Source organism: Alosa pseudoharengus, unplaced genomic scaffold (genome assembly GCF_046254945.1).
Source record: "Alosa pseudoharengus isolate Yale_2024_CS ecotype anadromous, Long Island Sound unplaced genomic scaffold, YU_APseudo_1.1 YU_APseudo_1.1_scf_24, whole genome shotgun sequence".
Classification (NCBI taxonomy): Eukaryota; Metazoa; Chordata; class Actinopteri; order Clupeiformes; family Clupeidae; genus Alosa; species Alosa pseudoharengus.
Window position 1 is genome coordinate 25,867,693 of NW_027468689.1, and position 20,086 is coordinate 25,887,778.

Genomic DNA, 20,086 nt, shown 5'->3' on the forward strand with positions numbered 1-20,086 from the left:
GCTAAGTTCTAGGTATGCAGTTCAAACTTTGATGCAGTTCTTCAACAGGCCAGTGTTTTGGTGATTAAATATGCCATAGTCAGGATCGATCAAAGCTACTGTACAACGGGAGATTACTGAACAAAGATATTCGCCAGTCAACTGCACTATTCTGTATACCAGTCGAAGAGAAGCCATTCATCAGAGAGATGAATTATGACTGAGTGCTTCATAGCAACATCCTTGCCAAAACCAGGTTTTCAAAAGAAAAAAGGAGAAAAAAAAAAGTCAGACAGTCTTAATATACAGTATAAGTGTGTCCATTTACAACAGGGGGAAAGAATGTCTTAAAGAGATGTATAGGCAAATGTGTAAAAAGGCAAACTGTTAACAAGCTGCATACTTCACATATTTTTTAAGTTGTGTATCTACGTGTTCTATAAATACACTTCACTGGAACACATAAGGCATTAGACAGATATAGACACAGCCAGACTGCTCAGGACTGTGATGTCTGAGTGGGTGACAGTCTGTCAGGGAGCAACCTCCATTCACACCAGGATTTCACACTCCAGGACCCTCTCCCCCATGTGTCAAGGAGTCAGAAAAGTAATTCTCCATATATTCTGTGTATTTAATGGAAAAAAAAGAAGAAAAAAAACATTCTCTAAATTCAACTACATATATGTCACTTTCTATTACAGTCATATATGAATCATATGCTCTAAGTTCATTTGTGTCTATTTTAGGATGGCTTTGTCACAATGGTACATACAAAGGCAGTGACACATTACTGTCATGTTTCTAAGCTGAGCAGTCACAGCACTTTGAATAATCACCCGAGAAAGAAAGAAATGTGTCCTGAGGATGAAATTTGCAAAATGTCCATCCATAATTGAACAGAGGGGTGGTTACCCTAGGGCAAAATGGAATGCTCTTATCTGCAATCACACTACACTCAGGCAGGCTATACGGGCTAAACGTACAGCATATTGCACAAGGATAGTATAAGGAAGAAAAGAGGAAATACAAATAGACAAAAAAAGAAGAATTTGTAGTAAGAGACTTTGTAAGAAAGTTCATACTGAATTAACAGATTAGGCAGGCATAATGCATTATGGGGTACAGTATCATCAATAAGCACCGTCAATGTCGCAGTAGAACAAAACTTCCACATCCTTTACTCCTGAAACTCACCATATTCCCTTTCTCCTAGCAACACATTTCTTACTTCAGTGACTCTAACTCCAATAAACACTATTTTGGCATATTTTGACAATATTAAATATAAAGCCAAGTGAGCTGGATACTCCTATACCTACCTACCTGTATTTCTCCATGCAGATCTAGAAGGTGGATGACTAAGTGAAGTGTTGAGAAGGTGAAGTGTAAGTGAGGTGAAGTGTAAGTGAAGTTTTGTCAATGCTGGCTCAAGGTAAATTCGGACTGAGGAAACTGAAATATATGGCCAACTTTAACAACGGAGAGGAGTTCAAGAAACATAAATAAACTTTGTGAGTGACAAGTATGAAGATTCCTTTACTGTTGAAAGAAGGAGAGGTTTTGAATGTTTAAACCTAGCAGAGAAAGGTCTGGTTAAGCTTGATAAGGAAACTTAAAACAAAACCAATTTCAGTACACAGATGATTGAAATGGTAATTCATGTGAAGGTCTTCTAAATATTCCTGTATGTCCTTCTACAAAATTCCTACAGAATTGCCCTGAATTTACAAGCTACTATCCTCTGGGTATAAAACAGTCAAGGACAATCAAAGTTGTGATGCCAAAATATTGACTTTAAAATGTGAAAACTTGTATGAGGCTTACCATTTTAAAAGTCATTTAACAAATATATCCTCAATTTTACAGACATATAAAGCATGTATCTATTCAATTAATGATATAGAAATTCACAATCCTAACCAAAGCAAATTGAAACTTAAAACAAACCATGCTCTACAACCATTCCATAAGCTCCCCCTGCTTGGCACACAGTACGTGAAGCACTCGCAGACTCCCCACATCACGGCATGTTCTCCTGTGTCCCTCAACACAATGATTCAGGGGTGAAATGAGCTCCAGCCCAATCTCGCTGGAACACATCAATTTGCCTAAACTTAACTTGCAATTAGACAGCATTCTCCCCTGTTCAAGTCTAATGATTAATATGTAAGGCCGAGACAATGCTCCACAGTAACCCAGTGGAGTGGCCAGAGCCCAGGGCCAAGCTAAATCAATCTGCTTGCTCCATTAAATGCAATTCTATGTAGCCCTGTAATTGGATGTGGTTAAATTTGTACCCTAGGATTTGCAATTGCTTAGACGGAAAGGTGGGTTCATCACATGGTTCAAGTATGTGGTGCTGTTTTAATCTTGTGCTAGGCCTGTTCTTCAAACAAGCAAAAGATAAAGTGACTGCATGGGGGCACTGCAAAGTGGGGAGATGCAAACAGGATAAAAAGAGCCAGTGCTGTTGCAATACATAATTACAGTAATGGAATGCCTCTTGTCCAATCAAATAGCTTAAATAACTGCTGTGCTTTTTCCAAGTGTGAAATTATCATTCACTATTAATGTGGTGCCATTAATGTACGGAGTGCTGCCATAAACATGCTTAACCTTCTCCAATCGATATCAACATGCAGACACAGCAAACAGCTCTATCTCACTGTGCATATATTCAGGTGGACCCACACCCCTGCATGATTTAAAGAGCTGTCAAATTCAAGGATACCTGAAGTTCAAATACCTTACAGTCTATTATCCAAAATAAGGTTACCATATGATGTATGACCTCTACGTTCCTGTGTGTACATTATGTGTAGCTTTACATTAGCAAAGAAGCAAGCAAAGGCTTATTTCAGTGATATCCATTTAACTTAACAAATGCTGAGCACTTGCCAATTTTGTCCTACTTGGTAACCTTGGCAGCAAATTACCCTTCCTTCTCAGGGACCAAAAAAAAGCACATTATCTGCACTGGGCCCAAAAGTAAGTATTCTAAATGGACGTGAACGATAGACTGGTGAGGGGGTGGTTGGTATCAAATGACCACTGTCAGGCCAAAGTCAATTTTCTCAGAGCACATCAGTGGCACTCTGGATGGATGAGTGAGTCATAACACAAATAATGAATGGTCAAGCTTCGGCCACACATTAGCGACAGGTCGATGGGTGGGGACAGCAAGGGACTGGAGATCAATACAAGACTAATCTGAGAGAAGAAGGTAGTCAGATGTCAGCTCGGCCAATCAATGGGCATTCATTTTCAGTTACCACACTTCCTCGAATAGGATACTTAATAGCATGTGGTCAGATAATTACCACCTCCAATTAAGATCCTGTGACAGATAAGGATGGATGAAGATCACAAAAAGCCTTTGCCTGGACAAGGGGCGCTAAGACAAGCTAGCTGAAAATCGACATTGTAAAGCACACGGACAAATGGCACAGGGGTGCTGGTGGAGAGAAATGAGGGGGAGACAAAGCGATACAGCTGGCTATCAGCATAGTGATCAGCTAGGTCATGGTAGGGTTTATCTTTGGTAAACAGTGACTGACATCACAGTGTTAATGGTATAAAACAGTGGTTCTTAAACGTTTTGTCTGGCGACCCACTCCAAAAAGACATGGTAGGCTATTTTAACACCAAAGGCATTATGTCAGTGGAAGCCTTTGACTAAAAACCGACCCCCAGTTTAAGAACCACTGCCTGGGAGACTGGGAGAAGCTACATTTTGTTAATTTTTATTCCATTTCTGCTTGTATGTTTGTATGTTGTAACTTGCTGATTATGTGTGCCAACAAATGAGGGTGAAAGCAGTGTTTGCAGCACCCTCAAGGCAAAGAATGCAACACTGCGACCTTGAGTAAAGGTTGTTTGACTTGTTTGTTGTTTGACCTTTATGAAAAGGTCAGAGGTCATCATCAAGAGGACTATTGATGTTTCACTAAAGCCATGTTCTGCTGTATTTGTGTCTTCACAGAATAACATTGTGACATGTCCTATCATCAGTGGTGTTGTGCAGCATGTTGAGTTGTATAGAATTGATATAAGCAACATTGATGAAAGACTGTCTCTGAGAGCTCTGAGATTTAAACCCAACAATTTTCAGGAAACATAAACTGTGCAGAATGCCAGGACACACTGCTGAATGTCAAATATAGTCATGTTGAATTATGTTGTGTAGTTGTGTTTCAAAGTTCAAACCACTGACAGAATAACAAGAGTTCAATTAAGAGGACTAATCAAATCATAAGCAAAATAATGTGAGTAAAATTAATGGATTGAAAGGTACAATATGGCAAATTGACTAATTATTGAATGTAATTAGCTATAAGTTGTTTGGTATTTGGTCCTGCCTTTTGTGATAAACATTTTCATTTACGTGCATCAACTGCTTGCGCACATTCATGAACATAAACACAAAAAATAAAGTAAACATATACGTATACTATGAGGGCCAACCACAATGGAGGTGAGAGAGGAGTCACGTAAAATAAAGGTAAGAATTCCTCAAGGCATAAATGTTTCAACCCCGATGCATACCCTTTCCCTTGCTTTTTCCTGCTATTATTCCTTGTGCAATTATTCACACTTGCGGCAAATTTCAGGACAAATGGGCAAACTGCAGATGCATCAGATATTATTCCTGATCCTTAAGACTTTAGCTAATAATACCCACGGGAGAAGAGGATCAGAGAGCAGGAAACTGCGTCACATGCTTTCACACCGCCTTATTTTTACATGTAGCGTATCTGTAAGATGCATGGAAGAATAGGAACTGAATAACTTAATACTAAGGTGAAATCTGCAAATCTATAGTCTCCCTTTCTCACTTCACTTTGCAATCTCTCTCTCCAAGGCATAACATAACATTCTGTGCACCACAATTCTTAAAAAAATCCACTTTTTTGTCAGAGAGATATTCATGGCTTTGCTATGCTTCAGTAGCCTATTTGATTGTTAAGGTCTAAATCTGTTCGAGGGCTTGAGTTTTTTTTCTGATAACACAGTATTTGTTTTTAATGCTTTGTATAAGTCTGCAGTGGTTGGGTGGATATGAACGTTGTTTTGCTGTGTAATGCCCCCTGGGGAGAGGTGTTTTGAGCCTCTCTTTCCTTCTCTGCTCTCCCCCTCCACTTTGACAACACACTCTCTCTCTTTCTCTTTCTCTCTCTCTCTCTCATTCCTCCACTCTGTCTGTTCTTTTTAGGTCCAGCATCCTGGATATCATGCTTAATGTAAAAGGAGTAGAGAGAGCCTATTGTTGAGTTGAGCCTCCCTGAAGCGTAAATTGTTACTGTTTGGCTGGCACGACCCTGGGTGGCTTATTTCTCCACGTCAAGCCCATTAAAATGAAATTTGGCTTTTGTGAGCGGTGATGGCGATTTAAATCTTTTCACATAGTGCCTGGATATGACCCAGGAGACAAATACATGGTGGCACGGCTCAACACGCCGCGTGAATTGTTGTTCTGCCAGTTTTCCCCTTATGGATAATGTATCATCCATCACTTTGTTGTCTGCAGGAACATGCGTAAGAGTAATCCTACGTATGTGAAAGGGATGTGTTCTGCTGTCTGCCCTGGCGCAGGACCTGAAAGCACAGGGGAGACTCCCGCGGTTCACCATTGGCTCGCTCGCACGGGTGTGCATGCTGGAATGGAATCTTCAGGTGGCGACTTGTTTGTGGTCATGGCAATGCGGGAGATCTGGACGCTGACAAGTATAAATGGAGCATGCCGGCGAACAGGTAATTGAAACAAAGCTCGAAGCATCCAAAAAACAACGCAGGGAAAAAATACAAATAGCAATAATAAAAGTGCCTGATAGATTGCCTGGGAGGTAGAACATTTGTTTTGCTGACAGAACAAGCTTTTGTTGTAAAATGGGTATGTGCTGTACATTACATCTATATACATGCACAATTTAGACTGTGCAGCTGGAAATATTAATAAACCACTCTTTAAATGATTTTTTTAACCATCCATTTAGTTTTTCAACACTGATCCTAAATATCGCCTACAGTGCTATTCTGTATAATAACTTGTATTTGGCAAATAAAATAAACATAATTAGGAATGACTGAACATTGAATTCCTCCCAAAATAAAGAGGCTTATTAAGGAAATGTGATTTACAGTGAAAGGGGAAAAGAGCAATTAGATGAGTTTTTCATTGAATCTCAAGGGTGGCTTTTTTTACTTTTTTTTCCTAGACTGTAAATCTTCACACATCAGAGCAAATAAAGTCTTTGTCACACTCGATTATGCACTGTGAACTCATGCATGTTTCAATCGCTCATTATCCTCACTCATTTCTGCCCCAGATATGATCCAACGCATGGGTGTGACAAAAGACTAAATCCGGGGAGGATTGGGGAGTGCAGAGGCAGCAGTGGTAGTGGTTTGAGAGGGGTGTGTGTATATGTGTGTGTGTGTGTATATATGTGTGTGTGTGTGTGTGTGTGTGTGTGTGTGTGTGTGTGTGTGTGTGTGTGTGTGTGTGTGTGTGTGTTTGTGTGTGTGTGTGTATGTGTGTGTGTGTGAGGGGGGTAGGGTTCAGAGAACAGACAGGACTTTTCTATTTTTACCTGGCTTCTCTTTTCTGGCAGGCATATGTTTTAACAGCTTTTGACACTTTCGCTCGTCAAGGCCCCTGCTTTGTGTACATTTGACATCCATGTGGCTTAACCCGAGTGTAAGGGGTGAGGAAGGTTGAGTGCGGGGGTGAGTTTGAGGTGGTGGTGGGGAAGTCCCGGCCGAGTCAAGAGGTGAAGACTCAACTGGCTTCGACAGTCCTCTGCGAGGGGGCCGATTAAGAGGTTGCCAGGTACTGATCACGTGGGCTGAGGGTCACACTCTGGGTGCTGGACGACAAGCGTCTGACAGCTGAGCTGCCCTCTCTCACAGCAACTTGACAGCTACTCAGACGGACAACAGCCAGCCACTGTCTGCATGCAACACTGCATTCTGCAGTCATGTTTTCCCCCTTTTGTATAGACACGGGACAGACACAAGCCTTCTCTCCTCGCCACAGAGATACATTTAGCCTTTTACCTGTGGTACAGACGAATCGTTGGAAAAGTGTCTACAGGTCATATGATGCTTTGTTATAATCATTTTTCATTATAATCACTTTTCATTTCTAACTTGTTTGCTTGCAGCTGTCAGAGAGAGAGAGAGATTTCCTGAGAGAGAAATGAGGGTTCCACATATCTTTCGTCGGAATTCCAGCTCTTAGCAATGGGCTCAGCCTTTGACAGAGTCTTTGTCAGAGGCTGTCTACACTTTTCCACCAAATATCTTAACCTCTTCCCCAAGGTCTCTCTCAGGAAAATAAAGGAGACTGTCCAAAACATGAAGCACTGTTCCTGAACAGCAATTAGTTCTGTGAAATCGTCTAACAAACGTAACTTCTTCCAACTTCCAGTCCGCCCCATTAATATGCACTGTGCAAAATGTATTCTCTACAGAGTATGAAAAACAAATGTTGCTTAATATTGACAAGTGTATGAACATACATATGAATTAGATTAGCACCTACAAATTTAAATAACAGCACGAAAGTAAATTCAGACTGCATTTAAATGCCATACACAGTTTCATCCCAGGCAGATTCAGAAGGTCTCCTTACACACTTTGTATTCATACACCACCTCCAAATGGCAGCAGCACAGAAGTGTCTCATACGGAAACTAGAGTGCCATTTTTGGAACGCACATGTTAAGTTTCCAAGGAAACACATTTGGTCCTTTGTCCCGCAATCATTGCCATTCAAACTGAGATCTCAAGTGAACTCAACAGGGGTGCAATAATGCCAAAACACAGCTCTAACTCAGCACGAGCAATGAGGGAGGAAATAAGAAAACTTTGCGCTAGAATAAATTTAACGACTGGACGGTCCTGCTCTGGCCAGGGCTTGACAGGGACTTGTGTGTCTAACTCATCCCTGGTTTTCTCACACGGGTCTGCGAGAAAGATCCCTCTGACCTGTCTGCTGTACAGGGTCAAGTAGGGGTAAGCTGGCAAAAGTCCTGCTCCCAAAATCTCGGCTCCAGGATTGCAAACACAAGGCCTCTCTCAATATTTGGGTGCCTCCGAACTTTGGTCACCTATTGGCACATTGATATTGAGTTCGAGCTCTGAAGTTGAAATAGCACAGGGGGAAAAAAAGACAGCTTTCAGATGTAGTGGCATAAACTTTAGCTTTACAGCTTGGGCTCCTCAAGATGGATATTATGTTGAGAGAGTGCCAGCAAATTGTGTATACTGCATGCAATCTCACAGCAATACTTGAGTAAGATACAGTACAGTATGTGTGATGAAATGAGTTTAGTAAACAAAGCTTTAAGAGCTTACATTTGCATGTCCTGTGATTGCACATAAACACAGGAGCATGTCTCTTTGGAGAACATCATAATATCCCTGCTATTGCATGAGGCGTTGCTGATTGAAAGTCTTGAAGAGATTATTGAGGAAGATGCAAGTGCATGTCACCGACACTGCTAACGGACAGACTTAAAACAGAAGCAAATCAACATTCCAGCCACACTAGACAAAGAGCGTTCCTTCCTGCAAGGATTAGGCCGTGACAAACAATGATTGTGACTTAAAACCAATTAGCGAGCTAAACCCTTCACAAATAGCACTGGCACAAAGGGCCAGGAGGTATGATGATATTTATGAACGCCGGGCTATGAATACTAAAAACGACAGCGATGAGCGGCGGAAGCTCATGGGTACGCCAGCTCAGCTCTGTTCAGCAAGCACAGTCTGTTATATCTGAAATGGAAGGATCAGACTTTAAAGGTGCGATGGAACGCATTTTTTAGGCTAAAACTTTTTTTTTTGTCGCTTACAGCAAACATCACCCCACCATCCGCTAGCTGCCTGTGTCTTAAATACACTGTAAAAAAATGCAATCTCTGTGGACAGCCCAGGCTCCAAAAACGGCAACGAAAACAACCTGGGCAAACTTAACAAATAAAAACATAATAAACTGTTCCAGCAAATCACAGACGAGATGCTCATTTAGGAGAGTTTCAATTGCATGGGAGGGAGGGGGAGGAAGTAGCGAGCTAGCTCTCTGTTTTGTTTGAACGTCAACAGAAGTCAACAGCATCGCTTAGAGCACCTTTAATGAGCGAGTGATTTTATTTTGCTTCCCCTCTCAGATGAGGAGGAAATGATAAATGACTTGAGCCTGGATGAATAGCTGGAGTACAAATAATAATAATAATAATAAAAAAAAAAAAAACACCAAAGCAAATGCCTAAACACAAACGCAATCAAATGAGCTTGTTTTGCCACAAATCACATGACATGGCCTAAAAGAAAATCCTTACAAAAAAACAAAACAAAACAAACGTAATGGTGGTGACAGTTTATTTAGCTGTGCTAAAGCGTCCACTGAGTGTGTTCTTACGAATCTGTTCATTTGGGCTGAAGGAGACTGGGGCCCTCAGCTCCCCAGGGTGACATGGCTTTCCTGAGCCATGTCTGAGGGTGCTGTAGCTTGCTGCTAGTGAGCTGAGTGCTTTTTGCACCGCGGTGGAGGGCAGCATTTTATGCCCAGTGTGGCAGAGAGAGAGAGAGAGAGAGAGAAAGAGAGAGAGAGATACTGAGGGTGGACTGTGAATGTAAAGAAGGAAGAGAAAGTAGAGAGAAAGAGAGTCCAGAGAGAGAGAAAGAGAGCAGAGAGAGAAAGAGAGATGGAGGGAAAGAACATTGAGGGCTCAGCCCTTCCACTGATGCACACTCAAGGACAAACTCAGATAAGGGCAAGACATTAACTGCTGGCCAAGAGAGTCCAGACAGTTATATATAAAACGGCTGACCACTCTTCAAGGGTGAACGTAATATTAATTTACAAGTCTTTCATTTAAGGCTCTGCAGTTATTAAGCACAGACACAGGTCAAATTACAGCCACGTTGAATAGCTAACTTGGATAACAAATAAAGCAGTCGCTCGGCAGCTCCGCGGTAATGGTAATGGAGCTTTGGGTTCGGCGACTGAGACGCCACCTGGCACTGGTCGTTGTGACTCGGCTGCCATCAAGGCGATTACGCCGGTGCCACGCAGAATGATGTGTGCGTGATGTGTGCTTGCCCTTTTCATGGTCCATTACCGCAACGAGGCGTCCTGCTGCATGCAAGCTGCAACTCATTAAGTCGGTTATGGGAATAAGGGGTGGAGAGGAGCGGGACGGCCCGTGTTGGGGGAAGCAACACGTGCGGTGCTGTGAAACATGCGGCCGACAATACAGATGCACTGGCCTCCCGCTACCATTGCTCCTGCCTCCCTCTATGAATGTGGCACCTAATTGTTGGGGAGGTGCTGGGTAGGCGTGGGGTGGAGGGTTGGGGGGTAGGCTGGGGTTGGAACTGACGTTTGACATTTTTGCACATTCTAGCCCTTCAAGGGAAAACGTGCATTTGAAGAGCTGTTGTTGTAAAGTGAAATGCCCTTCAAAATGACAGCAGGTATTCTCCTAAGTACACAGCTGATGGGCGAAGAGTGGCAGGGCTTGTCTTTTATGGAACCAGAGAATGGCTGTTTTTTTGTTTTTTTTTGCATATGAGACGGTGATCCAAGCAAGTAGCATCGAGAATAGTATAAAAGCCACTGCATTTCTCAAGGAAACTTTCTCAACCACTCTTCTGTGTTTTTCAAAAAAAAAAGACAGAAACACATGTACATTTCTAACCATCTAAAAGGAAAACTAGGCATGGGATTTTGACAATTTCAGCTTTTTTTTTTTTTGGTGACGACCAGAACTTTTCATGAACTTTGGAGACAGATAGGATTTCCAAGCTACTTCAAACTGCTCATGTGCCGGGTAATCCAGAGCTAAGCACTCCGCCACACGCTGTATTCACTGTGCAGTGGAGACGGATTTCCAAATGCCATTATTGACTGGAAGGGAAAAAAGCAAGAGCCTGTAACTGTATATGCTATGCAGCCAACACTCTCAACAAGGCCTCTTCCTGATAGGAAGCTGACTGACAACAGTTATTCAGAAAACTTTTCATAAGAAACAGCTAATTACTTTGATTGCACACTCGATTTAATGTCCTCCATTTTTGCCATTCAGAGACCCCAATCAAGGATGTTACTATTACCTGCAGTGTTAACAGCTTCTTAAGATCAGACCATATAATCTCTATGGCAACAGAGAAAGAATGATAAAAAAAAATCAGCTATAGTTCATGCAGAATCCATGTGATCCAATAAGGAACAATATCTCTTGAGAAACATGAACCATATCTATTTAGCAAGAAAGCTAAAAAGCATTCATTGTGCAACTTGTCGTAGGTTTATGCACATGCCAGAAAATAGAGCATGTTATATTTTTTAACCTACCAGAACATAGACATGGGAACATTAATGTGAGTTTAAGAAATGTGACATTTTCTATGTTTTATTGATTGTTTACCTGTGTGAATGAGATAATAAAGCTCAGTCAGACAATCGGACATAGGTCAGCTTAAAGGATGTGAAGGTGCCAGTGAGTAATGCACGACACATGATTTAGTAATGACTTCAGAGCTGCATTTCCAAATAGTGATTCAGCTGTTTAAAATAAGCAAAGACAGGATGGAGGGAGAAAACGAAGAGAAGTTATTCTTTTATTTACCGTTTTCTCGGCTAGAGCAATTTGCTGCAAAGTAATATGTCAAGGAGCAGAGGAAATCAGAACTTTGGGTGACACTATGTTGCTCTTCCATGAATAAATCATGCTGTTTATCATTCTCTGGGGATAACAGCCTCAGACAGTGCTTCTGTAATTGGGAACTTTACCTTGACTTTTGAATAATGTTAAAATCAACCATATGTTATTTCTGGACAATTTCCCTTCTGAACATTTTTTGAAAAAAAAAAAAAAAAAAAAATCAAAGAAATTACAGAGCAACTGACTGATACTGCCCATGATAATGATATCGCGATATTCTGCAATACTTGATACATTGCAAAAGATTAATCTACAATATATCGGTGTAAATAAATAATAAGAAAAAAAGGCAAAAAGCTGGAATTATGTATTTATTCACTGCATGCACTGCGTTATTGCCTTGTGCCCTCGACATCTTTAAAAAAAAACTCCATGAAGCAAGACATCTCACATCCATACCAATACTCCTGTACATTCTGAGTGGTGTTCAAATAAGTGACAGATTACAGAATGTAGGTGGATCAGCGTTGCATTGAAAATACATTGGGGAAGTATTGTTCAAGGGACCCTGATCTCTGCCTCTTGGGAGGCATTAATAACCGCAACGAGCCCTTCAACGACCATAAAAACTACTGCACAATGAGGTGAAGCCACATTCAAGGCAAAACGAAAATAAAATATAGAATCTCTCGAGAACACTTGACCATCAACGGTAAACCGTGGCATGGACAAGTTGACACACTCAAGTTGACGCTAAATTGAAATGACTTCCCGTTGGACTCAAGGCGGCGCGCAGAGAGGTCACGACATCTTGTGAGGTATTAAAAAAAACATAAATACAGTGGCTGTGCTCCGGGGCCAGCATGCGGTCCACCGCATTAGACCTGACAGGGCTCTCTGAGCGCCAGTGTTCCTAAAGCAGCCCTTTTAATTGGGCGGGGAACAGCTGCCACATATGACATTGCCCTGAGGAGGACAAGTGGCACGGTCTAACACACGCTAATAGGGTGCAACCTCTGCCACCTCCCCATTGAGGTCCTGCCGACAGCCAGGCAAACCGCTCGTAGCCTTACTTTCAAACAACCCTGGCACTAACTTTGATATTACAATTAATGCTCCCCAAACCCCCCCCCCCCCCCCCACCCCCCCCCCCCCCGATAGCAATCGTTGTCTCACTGCCAGAGGTTTAGGGAGAGATACGAGAGTGTCGTTAGAGGAGGTGACGTTATGGGTGATAACAAAGTCTAATGATGACAACGATGGTTCATGATAATCGCACGGCAGATATTACAGTGCCAATTAACGTGACAGCAAACAGCTCTTCAATAATGCATAAGGACAGCGGCGGCTCATCCAATTCGCATTCGGCGGTGCTCGTTTGGTTTTGCGTTTGCACTTAGAGGCAGATCTCTGCAGCCAGCCGAATGGCAGTTGAGTCCACTGAGACAGACGGGACTCTCATCTCCTGATATGAATGAGAGACCTGAGCCCAGTTTCTGAGGCTGATGATTATTGTTCATTTCCATCACTGTTTGACACGCCACCTCATTTCCACACAGCTGGTGCCATAACCACACATCTACTAAATATTTCACATTGACTCTTCTTATTATCCGTTCTTTTATAACCAACATAGCCCACCAAAACAAAATAACAAAACACAGAAACATTAAAAGAGCTTTTCTCTTACCAAACAGCTGTGTCTAATTCCGATAGTGTAGTGTGAGTGTTGACTTGTGTGTGTGTGTGTGTGTGTGTGTTGGGAGGCTGGGGGTTTTTAACCACCCCACCCCTTCTTTTTTAAGGACTGGACAGAGAGAGGTGTCTGGACATTAATGAGCAGCACAGTAATCAGCCTGAAGCTAGTCTTTGTAGATCTCAGTAACCATAGTACCACCGAGGACTCATAAAGCCCATAGTTCACACACCAGCAAGAGCATCATCTGTACAACATGCTAGGACTAGGTTAATGGGATCAATGATGCACAGAGATATGTTTCATTCATATGGTCATTTCCTGTGAATACAAATGTTCTTTTTTAGACATACAGTAACAATCACAGGCAAGCTGATCTTGGGCGTCTCACAGAGGTGTGCGGTGTAGTGCTTTACAGAGCCGCGATGCATTGGATTTTTGCATATATAATCAGCTTCCAGCATCTTGATACCCCCACTGGCTCCATTACGAGCATCTCTCGCAATACCTTGGATCATTAGATCTCAGCGCGTCGAAAGGCTCACCTTCAGCATTCATTAGCCCGCCAGAACTGTGATGAAGACCCAGGGATTCATATCATGTAATGTCCCCAGGAGACGGGCTATTAATTAATAACAGGCCCACCAAAAGGGCCCTTCTGCACTTCTCTGTCTCTCTCTCTATCTCTCCCTCTCTTATTCTCTCTCACTCTCATCCGCTCTTTGTGTGTCCTCACAGGAAATTGATGCCAAGTCTCTTATCACTGCGTTGCTGCCGCCAACATGTCTCCCTGACGCTGTTTTCCTGCACGCTGCATAAACAGCAGCTGCCATTACTGGCCTGCAAAGCCAGTGCCCGGTGACATTTCTCAAGAGGGGCTCACAAGATACTTCACTAAATGCTGCTGACTTTCAATGCAATGCAAATAATTGAGAATTCTCAAACAGAAGACAAACCTCCCTTTCCTTTTCAGCTGTGAACACCTTTAAATATATTATTTTTGTTGTTGTTGTTTCTGGACGTTGATAAAGCGCTGGTATGGTAATGCTGTGTGCCTCCGGGCCTGTGAGCTTTCATGCAGACAGATATCTTGCCTTAAAGGGGTTAAGAGTACAGAGCAGCTGGTGACGACAGGAATTACACTTTTGCCCCAAGAGTGACAGCTCTGTGTGTTGACATTCAGATGTCATCCTTGGCATGTGCGAGACGGGCAATACTGCTGCTGCTCAAGTTGGTAAGATTGTGTGTGTGTGTGTGTGTGTGTGTGTGTGCGTGTGTGTGGAGGGGGGGGGGGGGGGGGTGTTGCGTGGCAGGGGGGCTTCTGTGTGTGAAGATTGACAAACTGTTGAGCTTGTAGAGAACAAACAGTCAAACCCAACCGACTGCTTCAGCACAATGCAGATAGACAAATGTTTACTTGCCACTGGCATCAACATGTTGTCCCCACACATTTGTATACGCAAACAAATATATAACATCCATCCCATTCCTCTGGAGCAATGTGAAGAACATGCACCTGGAAACATCACTCAATTCAACCCTCTAGCATGAAACAGGAAAGTGCATTTTTTCACATGTATCTCCTCTGTACACTTCTCATTCTGTATCAAAATAGAAAGATGGAGCATAGTGTGTAAATTAAAAGGGGAAAAAATAATCCTAAAATATCACTGTGTGTTCTACGCTTTGCTGAGCCTCGGGGAACTGAAGGAGAGCTGAGTAGATTAAGGGATTTCAGACTGTTCTTTCTGTCCATCATAATTTCCCTTAGTGATTAAAACACAAGGCAGCTTAACAAACTCCGCTGCAAGTGAGCAAAAACTCGATACCAGCCCTCAGCTCTTGTGCCATTCGGGGAGAAGGGGAAATGAAATGAAGGCCTGTCTGTTGATCTGCAACTTCCCCTAATCTCCAAATCTCATTTAATGTGAATATAGCGGAAAAAAAAAATCAAAACAGAAAAGGCACGTCGGTGTGAGAACTATAAGCGCTCTTTTTCCTAAGATGCTCTTGTAGCCCCGGCACTTACATAAAGCGATCGTACCAGGAATTATCACTTACTTTTCTTCTTCCCTTCACATTTGACCGACCATAAATATCACAAATTCCACTGGGAGAACACAGGCCAAGCAAGACATTTCAATATACAGAATACATACTCGAGACGGCTTTAAATCTGCACACCTATATTTTTCCCCTCCTAAAATGGTGATAACATTAATCTGATCTAATATTACAATGTGCTAGTCCACATTGTTTGAGCACTACACTGCACAGGGGAGCTGTGGGCGAATGCAACAATCTCTGTCCTTAAAAGACTGCACTGTGCTGAGGAGAGGAGAGGAGAGGTGTTGAGAGTAGAGGAGAGAAGAGGAGAGGAGAGGAGAGGAGAGGTGAGAAGAGGAGAGGTGAGGAGAGGAGAGGAGAGGAGAGGAGAGGTGAGAAGAGGAGAGGTGAGAAGAGGAGAGGAGAGGTGAGGAGAGTAGAGGAGAGAAGAGGTGAGGAGAGGTGAGGAGAGGAGAGGAGAGGAGAGGTGAGAAGAGGAGAGTAGAGAAGAGAAGAGGAGAGGAGAGGAGAGGAGAGGTGAGGAGAGAAGAGGAGAGAAGAGGAGAGGAGAGGTGAGGAGAGGAGAGGAGAGGAGAGGAGAGGAGAGGAGAGGAGTGGTGAGCTTGGCTTGGCTCAGACAGAGGCTGTGAGACAGCTGCAGAGAGAAGGCCTGCTGAGTGAGAGGAACGGCTCTGAACCGCACATGAAATGGTCACAGGGGAGAGAAGAGGAGATGAGGAGGAGGAGGAGGAGGAGCACGAGGGAAGGAGGAGAGGAGGAGTATGGAGGCCCAGCCCTGCTGGATACCATGTGTGACGCCCGCGCCTGAGAGCAGCTTGGCTGGGTGCGTGATAGATGAGGGAGTCCCCACAGTGTCCGGTGAAATATGGCATGACGTGCGTACACACACACACACACTCACACACTCACACACACACAAGCAATTAGACATAGCTGCGTGGGACTGGTGTCAGATTGACGGACAGGCCGAATAGGGAAACGTCATTGTGAGATGACCGGGGGATCTTGATGACCCCTCGGTGGAGGGCGGAGGGAGTGTGATGAATCAGACACTTTTGCATGGGCGACGACAGGTGAGGGAGATCAGCTTATGCAGAGAGAAGGGCGTGTGGTGGGATCCATAAGGCGGAGCCTCACCACTACATCCCCAACCCACCCGACACCAGCCAATCCCCTTGGCAACGACTGAGCTCTTTGTGATCGGAGGGGAATTTATTTTAGAAACAACCATAACATTGTTGTATGAAGTGATTTAGTTCATTAGGAAGTCATGAACGTTGCCCTTAATAAAATGCCCTAGAGTTGAGGACTAGCTGTACTACACTAGAGGTCTTTTTACTTTTTGGACATTTGCCTGGACATTTGGCTTTCCACAGAAAACATTCCCATGGGGCAAAATCAAAATAATGTCACAGAAAAATTTCAACAAAATATAAAAATGTTTTCACCTGGTTGTCACTGATGGACAAATGGAAACTCACTTCCAGGAAGTAGGAAGCAGGACAGCTTTGAAGCGATTACTGCCTATTCTACCTACCGCTGTGAGCCAGACTCTGTCGGGATCTGTCTGAATCCCCTCGTTCTTTAGCAGGATCCCTCTAGCTCTGCTAGAACCGTCCCACGGGAACAGCACAGGCTAAAGTACCTGTCAGGTAAGTCTACACTCAGGTGAGAATACTGGATGTCTCGATGGCCTACGTATCGTAACATCGTAACAGTCTGGTAAGATGCTTAGAACATGTGGCATCTCACCAGACTGTTACAATGTTATATGTTTCTGTGAATTCAGTGTGAAATAGAAAAGTGTTTAAAATGATTTTTGCCGGCAATACTTTCTCCCCTATTTACGGATAAGGGATACAATAAACACCACTGCTTACAGGTCAATACAGAACTGACCATAGTTAAAATCATTCATCCCCAACGCCAAGGCCTTGTTTGTGATCAAGTGGACATGATGAGAGCACTCACGTTTGGAGATTCTCAGGATTGTCCTCTTCACGTCTCCATTTCCTGACCCCCAGCAGCCGTCCTCGTCGTCACAGTCGCCGCTGTAATGTCCCTCACGGTCACCACTGCCCGTCTCAATCTCGTCTAGAGTCCCAAACTTTGGGATCGACTTCCCTTGTAACAGCTGCAGAAAGACGAAGACAACGATTCACATAAACACGAACTAATAATCTCAGCAGATACATTGTTATTCACATCATTATGAAAACACAATTCAATTGCAATCATTGGCAATAAGAAGATGAAGAGTTTTGGTCGAGCAAAAGCAATTACACTTGAAAATAATTGAAGAACTATGTGACAATCGACACAACAAAGCACCCGTGCAAATAATCATCTTACATTTCTTAGAAAAAGTCCTGTTAAGCCGCTTTGACCTGATAACGGCAATAATAACAACATCCTTTAATAAGCACTAATAATTTCAATGTTCCTGTGCTGCTTGTTAATGGTGGCAAACTTTGTGAACTTCACAGTCATACACAGTGATAATGACTTGCCTTAATTACCTCATTGAGATGCAGGACCACCTCTCAGACACTGAAAGCTGTTTGTATTTATCAGACAGGTAGGGGCTTTATAGGCCTGCTGTAATTGTCCGCAGTAATTAGTTACTGTAGTGGTTCAATATTAGTGGATTAAGTGGCAGACCTAATGGATTATTCCAGCCGTGATGGACGGCTGACAGAGACACACAAACTGCAGAAACGAGCAGCCACTTTGAGCTTGTTTTAGAGTCTGTCCACGCACAGTGCTGCAGAACGTAACATGTAACATAAAGGACCATAAAAGCAACAAAGAAAGAAAGAGAGCGAGAAAAAGGAGGGGGGAGAGAGAGAGAACAAAAGAGGCAGAAAGAAAGAAAGAAAGAAAGAAAGAAAGAAAGAAAATTAAGTCAGAAGTAACAAGGAAGGCTATACAGCCAGAAATAAAAATGAAATGGCGAAACTTTGAGGGGGGACGTGAGCTATGGCAGAACATAGATATTAACCTGCCTCCCACACAGTGGGCTATAATGAAGTTATTCATACCATGGGTAAAATGGCTTTGCTTAATTTCCTGCCCTATAATTAAATGGTGCATTCCCACTGAAATGGAAGCGCACAAAAGGCTACCGCAGAGTCATAATAAGAGACAAACTTAGTTCACGCTTTCCACATTTCAGAAAGAGCCTACTTATTCAACACATCAAGCAGCTTAACTGAGCCAAGAACATAGGTGATCGTATATGCCTGAACTGGACTCCAGATTTAATTTGTGGCAGACATCTTCATTGCAGTTGACAGACAGTTAAAGGATGTTTTTTACGGAGCTCAGTTGATCATGTTCACGGCATACTGTCGGTTGGAAAAATGTAAAAAAAAAATCGGTGCTGTTTGACGGGAGTTAGCCGGCAAGCAACTAAAGCAGTCAAAGTGTCTACAAGCTGTGCTATGAGGGCATGTACTAAACTGTGCCTTTGTGCCTCCTAACAGACTCAACATGTCATGACAAGTGCTGTGCAACATGAACAGGGTGCTTACATGACACCACTGTGCGTGTTCAACCCAATAATTATGAATGAACAGTATAAATCCTGTGTTTGTAGTTCAGGCTGTCAGCCTACCTGTTTCCCTCATTTATTCCTGTATAGCCTAAAGTCCATACCAAAGTCAAACTCATGTCTTTTCCCATTTCCCAAAATAACGATGATTCAGCATTGCAATGTCCAAAAACTCCAAATGAGAGCTGCAGCTCCACGCTGCTGAATGGAGTATGAAGAACCAAAGATGACAGGATAAAAAAATAATAATTGCAGACATAGATTAGATATGTAGGCTACAAATAAATACATTTATCTACAGTTTGGTCAAACTGGTAGGCCTAATTAATTTCCACAATTAACTAATTGCTACCTCATTTACGTACAGTAAATAATTTAAACAATGGGGAAATACATAATTAAAAGAATGAAACAATTTAGAAATAGCCTAGGGTACATAAATAGCCTACATAAATGAAGCAATGTGGAAATGGAACAATAGATAAGTCAAGCAATGTGGAAATACATAGCCTACGTAAATAAATAGAAATACAGAAATAAACTAGAATTGCTGTTCCCAGGAACTGCAAAAGTGGGTTTGATCAGGGGCATGGAACTCGGCCTCATCCAAGGATTCCAACGGTACCTCATTTATGAAAATCGGGCGCACGGATCAAAAGTTATCTGCATTAACGCAACATCCAATAAGCTAAAACACATAAATATTGTGGTTGCTATGCTGGTTGCTAGGGTAATCATGCTGGTTGCTATGGTGGTCACTAGGTTAGAAGGCCAGCGCCTCGTGAGAGGCCTGAAGGGTCAGTTCTGAGGTTGTTGGCTGCTGGAACCGAAAAGACAATGTGACTGAATGTGACTGAAGTGCAGGCAAAGTTTGCACAGAAATGTACGATTTTTCCCACCCTCATCGACTTTGTCATAAAACTTGTTTGAATGATCACACGACGCCTCCTTGCTGCTTTGTCGTCTACATCAGCCTTTCTCAAACTTCTTTGACCTGAGGCCCAGTCAAGGCATACTTTGGGGTCATAGGACCCACCTACATGAACCCACCCCCTCCCCCTACCAGCTTTTAACATTTCTGTTGTTTACTAGTTTATGTAAATCACATAACACATG

The 20,086-nt window shown here is 42.8% G+C and overlaps 1 protein-coding gene across 1 annotated transcript in view; it reads right to left on the bottom strand.

The window, feature by feature from the left end:
• Positions 1-20,086, bottom strand: part of gpc5a (glypican 5a) — a 132,652-nt gene that overhangs the window by 16,150 nt on the left and 96,416 nt on the right. The window contains exon 7 of the mRNA XM_076303600.1: positions 17,389-17,551. Coding sequence (XP_076159715.1) covers positions 17,389-17,551 — 163 coding nt within the window. The remainder of the gene's footprint in view (positions 1-17,388; positions 17,552-20,086) is intronic.